Here is a 22474-nt window from a genome sequence, read left to right as displayed (position 1 = left end):
AGATTGGGGTGGGGTGGGGTGGGGGAAGAGGAGAGGAGGGGGGGGGGGGGTTGGGGAGAGAAAAAAAAAAGGAGGAGAAGAGGGGGAAGAAGAGAGAGAAAGAGAGATCAAATTGAGGTATTCAAGATGATAAAAAAAGGTGTGGATAAAATAGATGTGGAGTGGATGCTTGCTCTAGTGGGGCATTTTAGGACCAGAGATCGTAGTCTTAGGATAAGGGGCAGCAAATTTAAAACAGTAGGAGAAACTACTTCTCCCAAAAAGAGTTGTGAATCTGTGGAATCCGTTACTCCAAAATGCGGCAGATGCTAGGACAGTGTGTAAACTTGAGGAGGAGTTAGACAGATTTTTAAATTGTTAATGGGTTGAAAGGTTATGGAGAGAAGGCAGGAAAATGGGGGTGACGAGAATATCAGCCACGATCGAATGGCAGAGCAGATTTGATGGGACAAATGGCCTATTTCTGGTTCTAATGTCTTATGAACTTTTAAAAAAAAAGTTATCAGCATGTGCAGCCATCCAGAGTCAGAGAATAAACAGAGAACCTGGAGATTGAGAGGGGGTTAACATCATACAATAATTTGGATTCAATGATGGGAATAAGAAAGGCCACAAGTTAAACAAAACTTGGTGAGAGTTACATACAATACAGACAGGGGTTTAGATTAGGTTTATTGGGGGGGGGGGGGGGGGGGGGGGGGGGGGAGTGTAATGAAATGTCTACAAGGAGAAGATTAGAATCCAGTTCATTTTCAGTAGATTTGCCTGCCCTCAAGTCAGCACCAGAATGACTGGATCCTGTGGTGAGATTATCAAAGCTGTGCGAACTGATCTGACTTATCAGCCATGACTCAATGGTGCAGCAGACTCAACGGGCTGAATGGCCTTGTCTCTGCTCTTAATGTTTTTTGGTCTTATTGGGAGGGGAGAGCAACAGTTGATTGGGATTGTTAATCTAGAGATCCAGATAATTCTTGGGGACTGGGTTTAAATGCTCCAATGACGGAAATTAGATTTATGTTTAGAACAAAATCTGGAGTTAAAAGTCTAACAATGATAATGAGACAGTTGTCAATTGTCAGGAAAAACCCATCTGGTTCACTAATATCCTTTTCATTAAATATCCTTTAGAGACATTCTTACCTTGCCTGACCTACATGTTACGCCAGACCCTTGAACACTTAACTGTCCCACCCCTTAGAGATGGGCTCTCAGTGTTGGCCTAGTCAGTGGTGATGCCCACATCCTGTGAACAAATAAAAATCTCCTCCAAAAACTGCTACTTATATCATAACTTTCAGCCATTTCCATAACACCCCTGTGCTTACTGACCGATATTAACTTCTGAACAAACAACATTTTGATTTTTGAATTCTCATCTTTGTTTTTAAATGCTTCAATCTGCTCAGATTCCAAGAAACACCATCCTCTAAGATGGCTATGCTCCTATAATTCTGGCCTCTTCCGAACCAGACATGTTAAAAATCACTGCACCTTCTCGTAGTCAGTTACCCAGCAGCCAAATCTCTGGATTATTCTTGCTTCTTTCCTTTAACAACTGCTGACAAAGACCTTGCTTATTTGGCCCAAGTCAGAATTCAGGGCAAACACAGGAAGGGTGTTCCAGAACCTAGAGTCACAAAAGGATATAGGGTCAGCCATTTAGGACTGAGATGAGGAGAAATTTCTTCCCCCAGGAAATGATGAGCCTGTGGAATTCTCTGCCACAGAAAGCAGTTGATGGCAAGACATTGAACGTTTTCAGGAAGGAGTTGGATTTGGTTCTTAGGGCTACAGGGAGAAAAAAGTAGGAGCAGAATGCAGAGTTGGATAATCAGACATGATCATATCAAATGGCAGAGAATGGTCAGTGGGCTGAATGGCCTACTCCCGCTCTTACTCTATGTTTAAAAGGTGTTTTATATGGTTGGTATTGTAGAGAGGTTAGCAATTCAAAATACTCAAAACAAAACTTCCTATACATTTTACAATGGTAAAATATCACCCAGAAACCAAAGAAGATGCTGTAGCTTTTGTTATTGGTATTAGTCGGCTCACTACCAGAATCAATCCACTGCCATACACAATCGTCATTGGAAATAGATTCAAATCACAAATTCTTGTCAAATCGATTTTAAATTGCACAGTGTAGCACAAACTGGGTTTGCAGTGGATTTCAAACCTTTCCCAAGAGTACAGTGAAAAAGTTGAAGATTAAATTTCAAAATTAAAAAAAAGCTTGTCGACATGGCTTTTACACACATCTTTAATGAATCTAAAACGTCAAAATTTCAATTCATGAAACAAAACCCCACTAAGCACAATGGAACTGAAAGCATCTTGCAACACCTCAAAAGCACCATCATGCTGCACAGGACTTCTGCTGCAAGCTGCTTCAAAGAAAATTACAGTCCAATGGAGATGAATTATAAGTCAACTGACATTTCAAATTTTTTGTTTCAATCCTACTATACAGAGCTCAAGAGAAACAATCATGCCAGCGTGTGGTGTACTGCAGTCCAACTTAAACATCCTGTTAATCTTTAGATCAGTCAGTAAACAATTTGACAATTATTAGAACTACATTATCATCCAATTACAGCATTGTTTGCCAATTCTCCTTCCAAAAAAAAAGGTGGTCACACATGGTCACAATGTTAGTAAGTGGAATAGTAATGGGAGGTAGTTTTGGTTCACATTTAGGTAGATTTGGGAATTTAAATATTAAGAGCATCATATGACTTCAGCAGAACCAGTTTGCAGTAAATGGAGCAGAAAAAGGACAATTTGATTTGAAGTTTTGAGAGCAGTATGAAAATCTTCATAAGATGATCAGGGAAAGGGATTGGGAATTGGAATTGGAAAATCAGCAATTTCACGATCATTTAAATGAATAAACCAAACAAATACATAACAAACATGCTGAACAGCAGAGGTCCCATTGTGAATACACTAGACAATATAAACTAGACAATATAATTAAAAGTGCATTTAAAGAAATTTTACACCTCCCTCAATCCATCACGGATGGAGTGTTATATGCTAAGTCCCGTGAGGGTGGCCTCAAGTTAAACAGATTGTCAACCTTCATTCCAATTTCGATTATGAGGAAGTATGGGATGCTACATAAATCAGAGGACGAAATTTTGCATGCCTCGTTTCGGTTCAAGGGTGAAAGTGTGGCAGTGAAAATGTATAAGTTGAGCAAACCATTAGTGTTGGAAAAGATCTGGAACCCGAATATTAATCGGCAATTGGGTGAAGACGGTATTATCGTGGAAGATAATGAGGATGAGATGGAGGAATTCAGTAGTATTAACTACCCCAATTGGAGAGCCATAGAGGTACAGAGGTGGATGGCCCTCCCCTGTCAAGGGGCAGGTGTTCATTATTATAAAAATGATAATATACCTAACAACTGGTTGACGAAATTACAATTTATGAAGTTGTCCAAAGTTGTTAAGTCAATCTTGTTGAGAACAAATTTATTTCCAACACGGACATCGTTGTCGTACGGAAGGCCGTTCAATATCAATGTAATGATATTTCGGAGAAGTTTGCACATATTTCTGGGTGGTGCCCATATGTTAAAAAATGAGAATTAAAAGGCATAATAGGATAACAGAAGAATTAGTCAAGTTTGTTAGGAAGAATGGGTGTACAATATATGTAGAACCGCGAATTAAAAGATGACACCAGAAAACTTTGGATACCGGATTTAATTTTTAAGAAAGCACATCAAATTGTCGTGGTGGATGTAACTATTAGAACGGACCTACAGATCAACTCTCTTGAATCGGCTTAGGAAGAAAAAGATAACAAATATAAACATCTAGAAAAAGAGATAATGGACTTCACTGGTGGAGGTAATATATCTTTTTACGGTTTTGTGATAGGTGTTTGAGGGAAGTGGTTTGAAAAGAACACTGAGTTAATGAAATACCTAGGGATCTTGAAATTTAAATCCTTTGCACAGAATATCACAACCCTTGTTTTACCTTTGACCCTTGAACTTTTACAGATTTTTATGGACTCTTAATATCTCCTATTGACATAAATTAATAAGATTTTAGGTATTTTAATGATTGTAATTAACAATTTTAAATTGTTTTGATTTTAATTAGTTTTAAATTTTAAATATTTTATTAATTAAAATTGTATTATTTTAGATCACAGTTAACTGGTGGTGGGTAATTTGGGTGATAAATAATTAAAGTGCACGCTACATAACAGGCGATGAGTGGCAACCTAGTCTAACGGTCGAAAAACCCAGCTCATCTCTCGCGTTGCTGAAATTCTGATTCATATTGTTTTATATCGTCCCCTTAAGATCAACTGGCTGTGGTTTTGCTAGATAGGGGTATTTATTTATCGACGAGCGACGTTAAAATCTCGAAGAGGACACGATCCATTGCGTATGGAGAATGCATAAAATAGCCTAATGCCTTGTCATTTAATTAGTGACGCGCATGAATGGATGAACAAGATTCCCACTGTCCCTACCTACTATCTAGCGAAACCACACAGTCAAGGGAACGGGCTTGGCAGAATTAGCAGGGAAAGAAGACCCTGTTGAGCTTGACTCTAGTCTGGTACTGTGAAGAGACATGAGAGGTGTAGAATAAGTGGGAGGCTTCGGCCACCGGTGAAATACCACTACTCTTATCGTTTTTTCACTTACCCAGTGAGGAGAGCCCTGAGGGGCTCTCGCTTCTGGTCGGAAGCGCCCGAGCACGACCCGCTCCGGGAGCAGTGGCAGGTGGGGAGTTTGACTGGGGCGGTATACCTGTCACACTATAACGCAGGTGTCCCAAGGCGAGCTCAGGGCGGACAGAAACCTCCCATGGAGCAGAAGGGCAAAAGCTTGCTTGATCTTGATTTTCAGTAGGAGTACAGACCGTGAAAGCGGGGCCTCACGTTCACCCACTAATGGGGAACGTGAGCTGGGTTTACACCGTCGTGAGACAGGTTAGTTTCACCCTACTGATGTTGTGTTGTTGCAATAGTAAATCCTGTTCAGTACAAGAACCACCGCAGATTCAGACATTTGGTATATGTACTTGGCTGAGGAGCCAATGGTGCGAAGCTACCATCTGTGGGATTATGACTGAATGCCTCTAAGTCAGAATCCTGCCTAAATGTAACGATACCCTAGCACCATGGATCACTGGTTGGCCTAGGATAACCGACTCTGGTCGGTGTGTATCACCATTCGATTCTGGTCTGGAGTGCGGCCGTATGGGTGCCGCCTCTCTCTTTTACTAGCACCTCATGTTCACGGGGGACCTGGTGCTAAATCATTCATAGACGACCGGATTCTGGCTCAGGGTTTCGTGTACGTGTACTGGTAACATTAAATGGGACTTGCTAGCATACAGGAGTATGGTACATAAATTTCACTCTTCCAAATAGTTTCCAAATGCACTGATTCTTAAAACTCTTTAGAATTATATTGGTCTGATCATCTTTACTGTTCTCAGAGCTTCACACAAACTTTCAGAAACCAGTATAAAGTGACATTTCATCTCAGAAGTGAATTAAACATTTACACATTTAGATCTTGAACCAAAAAAAATCTCAAAAAGCCAAAAAAAAAAACCAAACAGGCTCTGCATCAAGATCTTTTATTGAAAAAAAAAAGCCACTGTAGTCTGGTCCATAAAAAGCACCAAACAATTAACAAGATCTTTTCACTTGATCTCTGTATACAAATATCATCTCAATACAGTGCTACTGAGGGTCATAGCACAGAACATTAGTCCTGGATGTACTCTAGTATTTGTAGCCAATTCAATCCACCACGTCAAAGGCAAACAGAATCTTAAATCTCCTCCACTATAATGCAATATAAACGTGGCATTAGTGAAGACAGCTTCATTTAATAGTGTTTGCTGGGAAGTGAGCAGATTTATTTTGGCCACTTCAAAGCCATTCTTTCCATCCTTGTGATTATATCCTATTCCAACAGAAGAGATTTGTTTTAATTCAGCAAAACACAAATATCACAGCAGTGAAATATCTTAACATTATACACAATACTTTTGAAATAAAGATACAGCATTCTTTGCCTGTTGTTCAAACAATTAAACAATTACAATTACAATATTCCCCCACCCCATCCTTCCAGACTGCTCTCGAATGGGAATACACTGAAAGCAATAGTTGTTACGGTGAATCCAAAAAATGTCAATTACTAATCTACCAATTTGCAAATATGAATTACAGCAGAAGTAAATCAGAAGGTCATACCAAATTTCAAGTGAAGTACATGGTAATTATTTCTGTGTAATTACTTTAGCTCCTTCTACAAACGTAGAGGGGCGCTGTTGGGAATAGGTGATGAACTGACAGTATTAATACAACTTTATGACCGCCATCATGTGTGTTCAGCCTCAACTTTGTTAAACGTCAGGCCAGCTGATAATACATCGCTCGACTTGTGATTCGGCAATGAACTGGCTTTAAACAAATTTCTTCATGGAGAAATGGAGGGCTTCATGGAGTGCTCTATATTACTGGGAAAGAGGGTGCGTGAGCCAGGGAGAAGGTGAACAGAGGGATTACAAAATGATAATGAAAACACAGAAGCCAAAGGGGGAGGGCAACAGCTGAAATGTTAATTAAGGGATGGGCCTCAAGTGGACGTTGCTGAATGTCCAATTACAGAACTCTGGGGGCAACCAAGGGCAAGCAAAATGGAAGTGCTGGGTTTGTTAGCACTGCTCACACCCCATCAGCAAATAAAATGACGTCAGAACTGGTGAAAGTGGAACAAGCAACTCATCTTATGATAGAACAGGCAGTATGAGTCACTAGTAGAATTTGTTGTAATTCCAAAACTAATTTGATATAGAAAAATTCCAATTTAGCAATAAGCTAAAGGTTCTGCTCGCTATCCCCAGTGAGTCATTAATTTGCCATCACGGATTTAAAGCTTTACATAAGGACTGTAAAATTGAACACTTATTTCTTCATTTTTCTGCCTTTATATTCTATGTTTTGGTTTACCTTTCTGTTTTGAGAAATTACTAGTGTGGCAACATTATACAAAATACATCGAAAAGTGTTGTATCAAAATACACATGATAATAAAAAGTAGATTGGATTGGAAAACATTGCCCGATAGTGGACATGTTTTTGGTGTCCAAATAAAAAGGAACTTGAAGGAGAAACAAAAATAGGAGGATGCACTATGAATTTTCAAAGAAGAACCACAAATGGCTAAATTGCCTCCTCCATGAACCCTTAGGTGTACAGGCAGAAACAGTACATACTGTTCTACTGTTTACATTCTATATTTTGCTTCAAAAGTAACTCTTTTCTAGCTGTCATTTACCAGACTAGGTATTGCTCAACAAGAGCAGATAATGTTACTTCAAACAGCTCAATGCAAAATGCGAGAGAGTACACTGTTTTAAAACATTTTAACATTGACAACAGGAGATGGCAGGAATGACAATAGCATTCTCACGTTACTCTGTAGCTGGATTTGATGATGGCATGATAATAGAATTACCACACTTAGTGACAAATGCAAAATAAGCTGACCACTTAGGACCTGGGACGGAGGGAGAGCTGGCCAATTTAATACAAAAATTGGCTCAACAGCAGGAGACAGAGGGTGGTGGTGTGGTGTTTTTTGGACAGGGGTCCTGTGACCAGTGGTGTTCCATGGGGATCAGTACTTAATCCATTTTGCCATTTACAAATTATGATTTAGAGATTATAGGAGGTATGGTTAGTAAGCGTGCAGATGACACCAAAATTGGTAGTATAGTGAAGAAGGTTTAGATTTCAAAAAGATCTTGATCAATTGGGTCAATGGGCTGAGGAGTGACAGATATAGTGTTTAATTTGGATAAATGCAGTTCAGTTTCATAATTTTGAAGTTTGCATCATATACAGACAGTTAGTTCAGGCAGTGTTTAGCACACTTGCCTTCATTGTTCAGACCTTGGGGTATTGGAGTTGGGATGTCATATTGAGGTTGTACAGCACATTGGTGAGGCCCCTTCTAGAGTAATGTGTCCAATTCTGGCCAACCTCCCTATAGGAAGGATATTATGAAGCTGGAGAGGATCAGGATGTTGCTGGGAATGGAGGGATCGAGTTATAACAAAAAAAATAGACTGGGACGATTTTCACTAACATAGGAGGTTGAGGGGAGACCTTTGAGGTATTAATGTAAGGGGTATAAATAAAGGTGAATAGCAAAAAGGTTTGTTCCCTGAGGTAGGTGGGGGGTGCTCATATACAGGGAGCATATTTTTAAAGGCAGAGGAGAAAGACTTAAAGTTATTTTAAAAAGACAATTTTTCTTTAGTCGGAGAGTGGGGTGTGCGGAATGAGCTTCCAGAGGAAGTGATGGATGCAGGTATGGATACAAAATTTAAAAGACATTAATTCGAAATGATTGGAGGGATATGGGCCTCGCATGGGCAGGTGGGACTAGTTTAGTTAGGGATTATGTTTGGCACAGACTGGTTGGACTGAAGGGTCTGTTTCTTTTCTGTATGACCGGCTTAATTCAGCGACTGTAAAGATCAAAGCGGAATTACATGGTTTCTGACAAATTCTCCCCACCACACAACAGTATACCTGGTTTGCACAGTTTAAAATCCGATTGAGATGTGTATTTGGGGGTGTTGGGTAACAACTGTCAGATGAGAAAGAAAGAAAGAGCGCAAGAGATGCTCTGCAAGGTCCGTTGACTGATTATGCTAATCTCTGCACAGACCATGGCAAGGTATACTGGTCGGAGTAATACTTTTAGAAAAACAGAATCACAATATTAAAAGAATTTCACTCCTCACACTGCTACTTAGAAAAATCATCTTTCAAACTATAATTCTTATCATTTAATAGATCAAGGCATTCTTCAAAAACAAAACCACAATACAGGCTTGAACAACCGGCTGCTTGAACCATATTAAAAATGCTGTTTCTTTAAGTTATATTTGAACAATGTGTGCAAACAAAAAAAAGGCATAAATCAAAAAGGATTGGGTTGCTGATCACTACTGTCTGCAACACATCACCTTTAGACAGTTCAAAGCCAACAATCTAAATGTTCAGAGTCCAATACCATCTGTGCTTATCAAAAAAGAGAGAAAGCACATGGGTTAATGGCGTGATGAGACATGCATTTGAATCAAAAACTTCATCAGGGTGCAGACTATGTTAGAAAGATGCAAAGTAAAGACAGGACTCTGTTCTATCGAGAGAGCATATTGAAGCATACTGCAGACAGATAACAGCAACACTGGTGATGCATCCACTCCCGAGCTCTGGTAGCAAGCCCCGGAGGGGTCTATCAGAGGGAGAGGTTCTCCTCGTTAGAGAAAAATAACCACATCGTACATCAATAATTTTCTTTTAAACATTGTGCTATCATCCCAATTAGCAAAGAATTTTTTAAAAATGTTAAATATTTCACTCATGCTCATTCAATACTATGATATTTAGACTGTAGCAGGAATTAAAACACTGGACAGGAGTCTATTCTCTTTTCACTGACAACGTTTAGACAAAATAAAAAGAGGAAGCTCTCAGGCTTTTGCTGGGTAATAGATGCCAAGCATTGCCAACATCAATTATTATAGTTTACCAGTACAAAGGTCAGGCCACTATTGGCACAGTTGATAGTTACTGCAACAAAAGACTGTACCAAATTGTAGAAAACTAGAGTTATTATGAATCTAGATATACAAAGCTCTCATCCTCTGCCTAGCAGGGTCAGACTTTAGGGTTAGCAAGCTAGATTTTACAAGAGACAGATAGGAACAAATTGAATCCAAAAAACAAAAATATCCCGAACATCTTCAAACTCAATGCTCAGAATTACACTGGGAGATAGCCAGGGGGTAAGTTTTGAACCGAACTCAAGCAATAGAATAGAGAAAGGAATCTTGGGGAGGTGGGGGGGGGGGGAAAAAAAAAAAAGGGGAAATCTACTTTATACATTCATCCTAGTTTCATTTTACTGAGCGACTCAAAAGATATCAGAAAAATTAAACTTGTCGACAACTTGGAGAGTTCTCATATTTCACAGTTCCAATCAAGACATCAGGAATAAAAACGCAGATTTTTAAAAAATTACATATTAACGGGACATCACCCTTTTTACTAGTCCAACATTGGAGCAATTAGCAGTATCCAAAATGTATGATCTCTCCCTGCATTTATTAAAATCTCTCAAATTTAAATGGTGAATCATTGTAAACAGAATCGTGACAAATGCACAACACACAAGTAAAAATGCACTGAAGTGCATGTTGTAAAGACATTAAAAGCAAATGAAATTTTGTTTTCTTGTTCATGTGAAGGGCAAGCTATTACTTCCTTTATAGGCGAGTCATGTTGTAGCCAGACCTTACACAATCTACTGTGGCTCCTCACTATTTGCAGCATGTGTTAAGATGAAACAAAACAAAAAAGACAAATGAAGCAGACAATGCAAACCAGCAAACAAACTGTAGCAGTACCTTTACATTACAAGCATTTCTCGTTAAGGGTAATAGGTGCCAAACATTGCCAACGTCAATTATTTAGTTTACCAGTACAAAGGTCAGGCCACTATTGGCACAGTTGATAGTTACTGCAACAAAAGACTTGGATCAATGAAGGAATGAAGGACAGCACAGTGGCTCAATGGTTGGCACTGCTGCCTCAGTGCCAGGAATCTGGGTTCGATTCCAGCCTTGGGCAACTGTCTACGTGGAATTTGCACATCACATTCTCCCAGCGTCTGCATGGGTTTCCTCCCACAGTCCAAAGATATGCAGGTTAGAGGAACTGGCCATGCTAAATTGCCCATAGGGTTAGGTAGATTAGTCAGATAGGTTGACCTTTGGATGGTTAGTGTGGACTTGTTGAGCCGAAGGGCCTGGTTCCACACTGTAGGGAATCTAATCTAAATCTTTGAATTAATGAACTGAATTAATCTTTCATTGGCTCTCACTACTTGAGCAATCTCACCCCCAACTGTCTAGTAAAGATTTGATAAATGCCACCCAATGGAAACAGAACTGGATGTGGTAAGATTTCTTCATATTTCCCCACCCCTCCCCATTGAAATGGCAGTCAGGCAGCAAGCTTTTAAGCATTAAAATAAAAATAAAAGCCCACATCACCCTATGCATGTGTTCCTCCCACTCCACTCCCATGGAATTTAAAAATAGAAGAACACATTTTTAAAAACAAATTTTGTCAGGGAAAGTTATCAAGGGGTTTTGAGCAAATAAAATAAAAAAGTGGTGGGGGTTGGGGGAAAGAGTGGAATAATTGGGGTTGGGCTAGAAATCAGCCAAAGTGGAATGATCACCTCCTAATACCATGTGGGAGCCAAAAGCCAGTGATCATTATTGGAGTCTTGGACAAACCATTAAAAAGGAGTTCCAAGTGTAAATGGCCACTTTTAACCTGTGGTCCAAGAGCATATATCTAAGGAAGTGGCTGAACAACTCTCTGTCCACCTATCCTTTACTTCTGACCCATTATCTTCTGCATAACTAGGAAAAAGTTGGGTTTCCTTTTAACAGGAGATCGGAGGAAGGGTCACAACCTGAAATGTTAACTTTGATATCTCTCCACAGATGCTACAAGACCTGCTGAGCTCTTCCAGCTATTTCTGTTTTTGTTTCCAATATCCAGCATCCGCAGTTCTTTCGGTTTTTTGAATGACTCTGGCAGATTGGAACCAAATACTAGCAAGTTGGAACTCGCAAAGCTATTAAGTATTTCTTGAACCTGGCCAAGATTAGTCTCAGTTCTGATGCTGCCCATAATTAGATTATGAGCACCATCTCACTCACACACAAAACAATTCAACAGGTAACTAGCTGGCAAATGACAGAATTCCACACGTTTGGCAATGGTCTTCAGAATGAGGGGAGCAAACCACACAAACAACATGCAAGAAGGTACACAGGTGAAGACAACTTTCAATTAAAGTAGCCAGAGTTGTTCAAACCCACAGGCTCCTGACAGTCTCCCAGTCAAAACAAAGTGGTGAGCAATACTCAAGATTTAGCAGTGCAGGTGCAAACTCAATCTTAGCCGACTGTTTTTTGTTGCAATTATCTTTGCACTGAAGATTTTTTGGATTGAATGCATAAACCCAAGGCATAACATGGTGCACAGAAGCAATACTGCACATTAGGGAACTGCGAGATAACACGGTTTAACTAGTTTATTAATCAGGAGGCGAAAGTGAGGAGGACTGCAGCTGCTGGAGATCAGAGTCAAGAATGGGGTGCTGGAAAAGCACAGCAGGTCAGACAGCATCTGAGGAACAAGAGAATCGATGTTTCGGGCATAAGCCCTTCATCAGGAATACCCTGATGCCCTTCATGATGAAGGGCTCTTACCCGAAACATCGACTCTCCGGCTCCTCAGATGCTACCTGACCTGCTGTGCTTTTCCAGCACCACATCCTTGACTCTAGTTTATTAATTAGACTATCTAGATATCAATCTAAAGCTATGGAAATGGATGGTAGAAGCCACTTGTGCTGATCAGATTCTTAAGACTGCATTAGAAGGACCCACGACACCAGATAATAACGAAGGGCTTTTAGTACATTGCAACGCCTCAATTCAATATGACCCTCCAGTCTCATCACAGCAGTTCTATTTCACTTCTTTCCAAATTCCAGAGGGACCCCACTACACTGCATTCACGAAAGGATCTTTCAAGTGCTCATTCCAAATTCTTTCTTTAAAGCGGTGCTGATTTTGATTGAGTCCAGTGTCCCTTAATCAGGGTCATTTCCTGGATTTGAAACATTCACCCTGTTTCTCTCTCCACAGATGCTGCCAGACCTGAGTTTCTCCAGCAATTGCTATTTTTGTTTCAGATCTTTGGAACACAAATACCTGCAGTTGTCCTGTTGTGTCAGAGATTTCTCTTGCAAATGAAGAGGTTGTGCTGTGTTTACTAAAACGTCATTACCCACCGAAACCCGAGTGGAGAGTTAACACTTCACAACTGCATTGGTTTCACATTTAAAATTAGTCATCTACATTTTTTTTGGTTGACTTAAATTCTATACCTTCCAAACCCTGATCTCTTATTCTATCTCCTCTCCCAGTTTGGCCTGGTGTATAAAAACAGTTTTCCGAACATAAAATTTGAAGGTAAAGGATTAATTCCTCATGTCCCACTCACTTTTAGGCATCTCCAATTGTTCTGATCAATTCCAAGAGAGCTTTATCCTGAATTCTCACCAAAGATTATAAAATATTAAAACTTTCTTGCTGTTTAAAAAGAATACGGAGCATAGGTCAAGTAGAAGGGATTCTTCAGGAGGAAAAAAAACTTCCAATATACAAAAATTTAACAGCTGCACTATTTTTTCTGACACCGACTGTAAGCCTATTTATAACAGCCATTTACCTGCTCTTTTCTGCACCTAATGAGTGATTCAATACGTTTGAACAGAAGACAAGTGACAACGTTAAAGCTTTAGCCAACAGCAAACAAAGCATGCAGGAGGGGGCACATGCAACATGAACATTGGAAGAAATGGCAAACAAGGGGTTGGGGGTAAAATAAAGCCCACAGCAAGACAACAATGATCAGCATGCCACATTCAGAAGGCAGGTTAGTGCTTACAGAGTTTGGTAGGTTCCATCTCGTGCCTTGAAGAACTTGACTGCAAAGAAAAATGCTGCCTCAGCTCCCAGAACCAAGACAATGCCTCCAATGAAACTGGCTGGGTCAAAGCTGGAAGGTGAATACACGGGAGTCGTTGTTGGAATTTCAGTGGTGATATCAGATTCTGTAATGAAAGGAAAACATCCACTTTTTAAAAAAAAACACAATAGAGCTCCACAAACAGTTCACCCAATTGAAGCTCCTGCAGTCTCTTCCCCCATCCCTGGTCATCTCCACCAGAATATCACCATGAGGTATTTCACAGTGACCAATCCTCCTGGGTCCTGGAACCCAAAAAGAGAAAATGCTGGAAAATCTCAGCAAGTCTGGCAGCATCTGTAAGGAGAGAAAAGGGCCGATGTTTCAAATCTAACTGACCCTTTGTCAAAGCTCCTGGGTCCACTTAGTGATTAATGGTACACCACTGTCTAGCATCTACAGAAGAGACACTGTTCTTAGATAAAAAGAGGACTTGTTGCATGACAGCAGTAATAGGTTTGTTCCAGCATAACTACTAGGATCTTAGCAAGCTGTTACACATACACCTGCTCCATTGGAAACAATGGAGCTCCCTGTCATGTCTCACAACACCTGCATGTGGGTTATCAGTAGGATGGCTGGAGCCAATGTAATACACATTGCTCATTTAGAGTTGATCATTGCCTTATACAAGAACCTCTCAATTCACATGTCACAGTATTGTATTGAAGGAGTGAGCAATTGATTATGCAAATGAACCTCTTTTCCCGAGACGTCGAGTGAGAGTGGAGCAGATAGCTGAGTTCAGGGACAGGTACCCTTCTGGCAATTCCCTGCTCCGGGAAAGCCCTGGCTCCAAGTTTGCCAGATTACAGAGGTACAGTCTGGACAGGTATATAACAAAAGCATTTTGAACATGGCTACCCTTCCAGTGAATCCATGCAGAGTGTCTTTTCTCAGTACAGTAGATCAGAGTCATCTTGGTCAGGTTTACAAGTTAAATTAATTTTGTGCATGAACAAAAACAAAAACTCAAATCATTCCTTCCTATCAATATTATTAAATAGATGTTACACAAAAGCATGCATCTGAAAAAATTTCCCAGTGTTCACCCCTGAACTAAACCCTTTTCCTAACAGTACTCCCACATAACAATAAAGCAAGTAAATAACTAGTCAGGTATGGGTTCCAACAAGTTTAGTTAATTAAATTAAATCAGTGGAGAGATGGATTGCCCAAGGCTGCTTCCAGTATTTACAACAGAAACCAACACAGAGCCACTCTCCTCCAGTCTTTATCACCTCCTGCAGGCTCATTTTTAATATGAAAAATGCATATTAAAAGACAATATAATTTAAAAAAAAGGGGAAAAAAGGATGAAGGCTAATGTAAAGAAGGATTTCCAAAAGCAAAACATCGGGGATAAAAGCAACATTTCTCAAAACATCTAACAACAGTCTATACAGCACGTGTGAATTTTGTAAAAACCTGCCTTCGAGATTAAAAGTGTCAACTAGAAATAGATTTGAGTAAAGACTTAGTGTCAAGTTCCACAATTCAGCATCCAGTTTGCATTAAAGAGCATGGTCACTACCTATTCTGCAGAATAGATTAGAAGATTACATTCAAGAAAAAGAACGAACTGCAGATGCTGGAAATCAGATATTGCTAGAAAAGGTCAGCAGGTCTGGCAGCATCTGTGGAGAGAAGGCATTGATGTTTCAGGTCCAGTGACCTTTCCTCAGAAAACATACTCAATTGTGCAACTGCTGCAATAGCCACGAGAGAGAGGGCTGCTCTCAATAGAGAGGGGTGACCAGTGGTGGTTTAACCAGAGGATCACCACACCTCAGGGGAGAGGAGATGTTAGAAGGCAAGGACCTTCGTGTACAACAGCTACAGTTGGCAGGATGAACTGAGATTGGAGGCTGAAAAGCTAGAATTTATTAAAACCCTTGAATATCTTAAAGCAAAATTCTATCCTGAATACCTCAGACCATTTGCCTCTAAAATTTGAATCAAACCTGGATTACAGAATGTTTAGGGGGGGGGGGCGCGGCAAAGAAAGAACCTGCACCTGGCTCATTTAAAAAGTTTGTGAGGTTTCTGGTATTCTCCACGAGAACATGAAATGAACGATACTATTTTATCCAACATGCAATGCATTGGGAAATATACCTGCATTAAAATTACAAAAGCTGTCCTAATTGGTGATAGAAGCCCTTTCTTTCCATCCCCAGAGAAGCAAAACCTGGATTTGACTACACAACTTCACAATTAGTTTAAATTGTCCATAAACTATTGATTAGCAGATGGTTAACACCATGGAAAGAAGAAGAGGTTAATTTCAGTCTAATTTTAAAAGTAAAAGGCTCGTCCATTCTAAAGGCAAAAAACCCTTTATGAAATTTGCAGCTTTGAGCAGCATAACCATTTACAGGTTGAGGGGATGCTATTCCATCCAGCTATTACATTTGCATCTGAATGGTGAAAATTTAAACAAGCATTTTTCCTAAAAAATGAACAATAATACTTGACTTTTACAAAGACAATGCAAACACTTTTTATGCAGTCTGTTTTCACCCATCAACAAGATGAAAGGTCAACTTCTCCCAACTGTGCATCCAGCAATAGGATGAAGTGAAAGGATTACAATTCCTCAAAAGTTAAAATATCTATCCTGATGAAAAACAGTTCAATAATACGTTTACAGCACAAAACAAAAATGCAAAAAGCAAGCTAGTGTTTCCAGTGGAGAGTTAGTCATACATCATGCAAAGTACCTCCTATTGTCAATAAGCAGAACATATCACTGTTAGTGAATATACTGTACCTGCAGTGGATGAAGCTTCTTTAGCAGTAGTGGCAGCTGTTAATGCAGCAGGAAGAGAAAAAGTAAAAAAGTCTGATTAATGTTAAAATTAAATCTCAATTATTAATACACATTTCTATTTTCACGATTGAAAAAAGGTGCGTACACCTTTAACCCAGCTATTTTGTTGAAAAACTAGAGAATCATTGATGTACATGGTGGACGCAAAAGGAATAGAATAAAAATGGCACTACAATTCTTCAAATAATTCCCTGATTTTGATCTGACGTAAAATATCTCTGGGGCAGATGAAGTCCATCACTCAGACCACGTGATCCTAACGATGTTTACGGGACACAGTATGAAATATTGAGCCACTGCTGCCTAAGAGGGGATTGATAAATCACCAGCTCTCACATTCTGCAGCGCCCAATAATCAAATACAAAAATGATTCCAAACATTAACAGGTTAGAGAAGTGCGGGATTCAACTGGAGGGCAGATGAAATAGAATATAATCGGTTCATACTAATAATCCAGCTGATCAAGAGGTAAAGTCACTATAGTCCCACTCGGACAGGGGGGGGAAACACAGGTGAGGGTAATGTTGAGAAGACATGATGTTCACTAAGTTCAGCTGGTATAGGAGTTGAACCTGTGCCATTGGAATCACACTGCATTGCAAAGGGGCAGTCCAGTTAATGGATCTCCCCCCTCCCCACAGCCAACGATGAACCAGTACACCATACAGAAACTGGCTACCAATTTTAAGGAAGAAAAAAGAAACTTTCACTGCTCTTACAATACAACCAAGCACATTGAAATGGATTCAGAGAGCAGAGAGAAACAGAAAATTTAGTCAAGTCTTTGACTGAGGTTGATACCTCTCCTCACCCAAGTTCAAAACACATTGCAGTTTATTGGAACCAGTTTGTGACCAGAGCGTTATCATCTCTATTATTTTGTTAATCAATTATCTCAGTGTATGGAGTTTGGGATCAAGAATGTATTTCAGCTCCAATATGAAAAATTCTTGAAGCCCTTGCCATGAATACTTTAAAACCCTCCCACACACGAGCACTGCATCGAAGACATAGAACAGAACAGGAACAGGCTCTTTAGCCCACAATGTTGTGCCAAACATGACAAATTAAACTAATCCCTTCTGCCTGCCCTCAGTCAATATCCCTCCATTCCTTGCAATAATCATGTGCTTATCTAAAAGTCTCTTAAATGCCCTGATTGTATCTGCCTTCATCACCACCCCTAGCAGCATGTTCCAGACTCCTACCACTCCTCACGTAGGAAATGAGCCCCTCATCTGTTTTCAACTTTCCCCTCATCTTAACTGCAGGTCTCCTTTGCAGAATCTGTCATTGGGATGTGGACACACACACACACACACACACACACTTCATGGAACAAGTTCTCACAGCAAACTGTGAAGTTGCATGCTGTTGCATTAGAGTTTTACTACTTCACACAAACAGACTGCACTGTACAGCCCGAAATCTGCACTCAATACTTATCCTATGGACATGAGCAGAACTGATAGATAATGGAATTCAAAACTCAGTCCTTCAGTGTTAAAATGTGTGGTACAAGAGTTCAAGGACTGAAAAACACAGTTGCAACCATCAAAATTAAACTTTGAAGGAAACCATCTAATACTGTAGTTGATCCCACAGAGTGTGTGTGTTTTAGTGAATAATTGCTTTCATTTTACCTGTAGAAATGAAGGTAGTCACAGCATTAGAGGCATTGAAGATAGGAGGAGTAGCAAGGAAAGATAGAGCTGAGGAGACAGAACAGTTATATTTACAGGCTTATTTCAAACTGATTTTAAGTTGAAATCACATTTCCTTGAAGGAGCATGCCTCTACCAATTATTCCTGCTTTCAAAAAAGTTTTGATTAGTTACACAAGCTGAACTAAAATAAAAAAAACACTAACATTTTTGCACCATCTAGTCCACCTCTTGCAAAATCCTCTTCTTTTTATTTCCTCACCATTATAAACTATTCCGACTGAGTGTAACTCAATGTGGAGGTGTAATCGGTGGCGTGTCACTGACTTATTTCATCATCTCAGAAAGCCAACATTCTAACACCATTCCATTGTTGGCGAACCATTCACTCAGACTTCACAGCATCAATAAAAGAGATGACCAGCTAATCCTTTTAGGAACATTTACTAAAAAGACAACTGTACAAAAACGTTTTCTGAAAATGAAGCCATTTTGAGTTATTGTAGTACAAGAGCATTCTGATCCTTTTTCAGATGCAAGGGTGACTTTTATTGAAAAAGGATTCTTAGAGGACTTAGATGATAGGACATGTATGGAAGGAGCTGCCAGAGGAAATGATGGAGGCTAGTACAATTGCAACATTTAAAAGGCATCTGGATGGGTATACGAATAGGAAAAGGTTTGGAGGGATATGGGTCGGGTGCTGGCAGGTGGGACTAGATTGGGTTGAGATATCTGGTCGGCATGGATAGGTTGGACCGAAGTTGTTTCCATGTTGTACATCTATGACTATGTGGAGAGATTATTGATTTCCCCGTGTGGGGAGTCTAAGACAGGAAGACTTACTCTCAGAATAACGGGTTGCACATTTATAAACAGACAAGGAACAACTTCTTTCACAAGGTAGTGAGTCTGTGGAGTTCTTCACCACAGAAAGAAGCGGAGTCATTAAAGTATATTCAAGATGGAGACATTTTTAATCAGGAAAGGATTAAAGAGTTTTAGGGAAAGACAGGAAAAGTGGAGTTGAGGATTAACAGATCAGCCATGATCTTACTGAATGGGGGAGTAGATTTGATAGAACAGCAGGTCACTCAGCCCACATCTTATGTGCATCATAGGACAATACAGTGCAGTACAGGCCCTTTAGCCCTCAATGTTGCATTGACCTGTGGAACCAATCTGAAGCCCATCTAAATCTACACAATGCCATTTTCATCCATATGTTCATCCAATGGTCATTTAAATGCCCATAAAGTTGGTGAGACTACTACGGTTGCAGGCAGGATGTTCCACACTCCCACTACTGAGTAAAGAAGCTACCTCAGACATTTGTCCTACATCTATCACCCCTCAATTTAAGGCTTTGCTCCCTTGTGCTGGCCGTCACCATTCAAGGAAAAAAAGCTCTCACCGTAAACCCTGTCTAAGCCTCTGGTTATCTTATGTCTCAATTAGGTTCTCTCTCAACTTTCATGTCTTTAACGAAAGCAGCTCAAGTCCCTCAGCCTTTCCTCATAAGACCTTCTTACCATACTAGGCAACACCCTAGTAAATCTCTTCTGAACCCTTTCCGAGGCTTCCACATCCTTCCTATAATGCAGTGACCAGAACTGCAGCCATCCCAGAGCTTTGTACAGCTGCAAAATGACCTCATGGCTCTGAAACTTAAGCCCTCTACCAATAAAAGCTAACACATTGTATGCCTTCTTAACAAGCCTATCAGCCTTGGTGGCAACTTTCAGGGATCTAGGTACATGGACACAGATCTCTCTGCTCATCTGCACTACCAAGAATCTTACCACTAATCCAGTATGGGTGTTCCTGTTGCTCCTTTCAAAGTGAACACCTCTCACGTTTCCACATTAAATTCCATTTGCCACCGCTCAGCCCAGCTCTGCAGCTTATCTATGTCCCTCTGAAACCTACAACATCCTTCAGCACTATCCGCAATTCTATCAAACTTTGTATCATCTGCAAATTTACCAACACATCCTTCTGTGCCCTCATCTAGGTCATTTATAAAAATGACCAACAGCAGTGGCTCCAAAACAGATCTTTGTGGGACACCACTAATAACTGAACTCCAGGATGATCATTTCCCATGAACCATCCTGTCTTCTTTCAGCTAGCCAATTTCTGATACAAACTGTTAAATCACCCTCAACCCCATGCCTCCGTATCTTGTGCAACACCTACTGGGGGGAAACCTTATGAAAAAGGTCTTACTGAAATCAATATGCACCACATCAACCACTTTACTCTCATCCACCTGTTTGGCCACCATCTCAAAAGAACTCAGTAAGGTTTAGGAGGCACATCCTACCCTTCACAAAACCTTGTTGACTATTCCTAATCAACGTATTCCTCTTGAGATTATTACAAATCCTACCTATCTTTAATAACATTTTCCAACTGTTTACTCACAACCAAAGGAAGGCTCACTGGTCTATAATTACCAGGGTTGCCTCTACTCCCCTTCTTGAAGAAGTGGACTACATTTGCTATCCTCCAGTCTTCTGGCACTATTCCTGTAGACAATGACAACACAATGATCAAAGCCAAAGGCTCTGCAATCTCCTATCTAGCTTCTCAGAGAATCCTAGAATAAATCCCATCTGGCCCTGGGGACTTACCTATTTTCACACTTCCCAGAATTGCTAACACCTCCTCCTTGTGAACCTTAATCCTGTCTAGTCTAGTAGCCTGTATCTCAGTATTCTTCTTGACAACATTGTCTTTTTTCAGTGTGAATACTGACGAAAAATATTTAGTGCTTCCTCTATTTCTGCAGATTCCACGCACAACTTCCCATTACTGTCTTTGATTAGCCCTAATCTTACTCTAGTCATGCTTTTATTCCTGATATACCTATAGAAAGCTTTAGGGTTTCCTTGATCCTACCTGCCACAACTTCTCATGTCCTCTCCTGGCTCTTCTTAGCTCCCTCTTTAAGTCTTTCTGGTTAATTAGTAACTCTCAAGTGCCCTAACTGAGCTTTCACATCTCATCTTAACATATGCCTTCTTCCTCTTGACAAAGAGTCTAATTCTTTAGTAAAAGACTGTTCCCTCAAACACTTCCTCCTTGCTCGACAGGTACATACTTATCAAAGACACACAGTAGTGTTCCTTGAATAAGCTCCACATTTTAATTATGCCCATCCCCTGCAGTTTCCTTCCCATCCTATGCATGCTAAATCTTGCCGAATCCTATCAATTGCCTTTCCCCCACCTATAACTCTTGTCCTGATGGTAAATACCTATCCCTTTCCATTGCTTAAGTAAACATAGCCAACTTGTGGTCACTATTACCAAAGTGCTCACCTATCTCTAAATCGAAAACCTGGCCTGGTTCATTACCCAATACCAAATCCCAATATGGCCTCGCCTCTTATCAGTCTGTCTGCATACTGGGCCAGGAAACCTTCCTGCACACATTGGAACTGACCCATCTAAAGTATTGGAACTATAGTATTAACTTTCAAAATATTGACTGGAAAAGGCCCCATAACAACTCCTTGTTACTCTCACTCCTATCCAGGATCATCTTTGCTATCTTACTCTCTACATCTCTGGAGTTATTCAGAGGCCTATAGAAGTTTGACCTCTCCTTTCCTGTTTCTAACCACACCTCCCCCACTCTTACCATCTTCTCTGTTCTTACTGAAACATCTAAATCCAGAAACGTCCAACAACCATTCCTGTCCCTGCTCCACCCATGTCTCCGAAATGGCCACAACATTGAAGTCCCAGGTACCAACCCATGCTGCAAGTTCACCCACCTTATTCTGGATTCTCATTGCATTGAAGTAGACACCCTTCGAATCAACTTCTTGCATACCGGTGCCTACTTGCGACCCTGAAAACTTATTTCTGACCTCTATACTCTCAACCGCCTATATACTCTAACTACAATCCAGGTTGTCATCCCCCTGCTGAATTAGTTTAAACCAACCTGAAGAACATTAGCAAATTTCTCCCCCTGGAGACTGGTAACCCTCTAGTTCAGGTGTAGACCATCCTGTTTGTAGAGTTCCTACCTACCTCAGAATGAGCCTCAATTATCCAGGTATCAATCCCTCCCTCCTGCACCATCCCTGTAACCAGATGTTCAACTGCTCTCTAAATCGCTATTCCACGCCTTGCTAGGATGTGGCAAAGGTAACAAACCAGAGATAACAACTGTTTGTTCTAGCTCTAAGCTTCCACCCTCGCTCTGTGAATTTCTGCCTTAAATCCCCATCCCTTTTCTTATGTCATTAGTGTCGATGTGGGCCAT

The 22474-nt window shown here is 40.3% G+C and overlaps 1 protein-coding gene across 6 annotated transcripts in view; it reads right to left on the bottom strand.

The window, feature by feature from the left end:
- Positions 1 to 493: 493 nt before the first annotated feature.
- cd164l2 (CD164 sialomucin-like 2) overlaps positions 494 to 22474 on the bottom strand; it is a 48639-nt gene continuing 26658 nt past the window's right edge. For 2 of the 6 annotated variants that reach the window (XM_087976696.1, XM_087976698.1), the window contains 4 exons: positions 18173 to 18241; positions 16469 to 16504; positions 13615 to 13780; positions 494 to 10397 (listed from right to left, as the gene is read on the bottom strand). In XM_087976696.1, the coding sequence (XP_087832822.1) occupies positions 10382 to 10397; positions 13615 to 13780; positions 16469 to 16504; positions 18173 to 18241 (287 nt within the window). In that variant the 3' untranslated portion in view covers positions 494 to 10381. Of the gene's footprint in view, positions 10398 to 13610; positions 13781 to 16468; positions 16505 to 18172; positions 18242 to 22474 lie in introns of those variants that run through there. The other 4 variants (XM_043717245.2, XM_087976699.1, XM_087976697.1 and 1 more) reach the window with 4 other exon arrangements.

The sequence above is a fragment of the Chiloscyllium plagiosum genome, unplaced genomic scaffold (assembly GCF_037043375.1).
Source record: "Chiloscyllium plagiosum isolate Xiang-an unplaced genomic scaffold, Cpla_swu_hap1 HiC_scaffold_30, whole genome shotgun sequence".
Taxonomy (NCBI): Eukaryota; Metazoa; Chordata; class Chondrichthyes; order Orectolobiformes; family Hemiscylliidae; genus Chiloscyllium; species Chiloscyllium plagiosum.
This window is presented reverse-complemented; position numbering and strand designations above follow the sequence as displayed.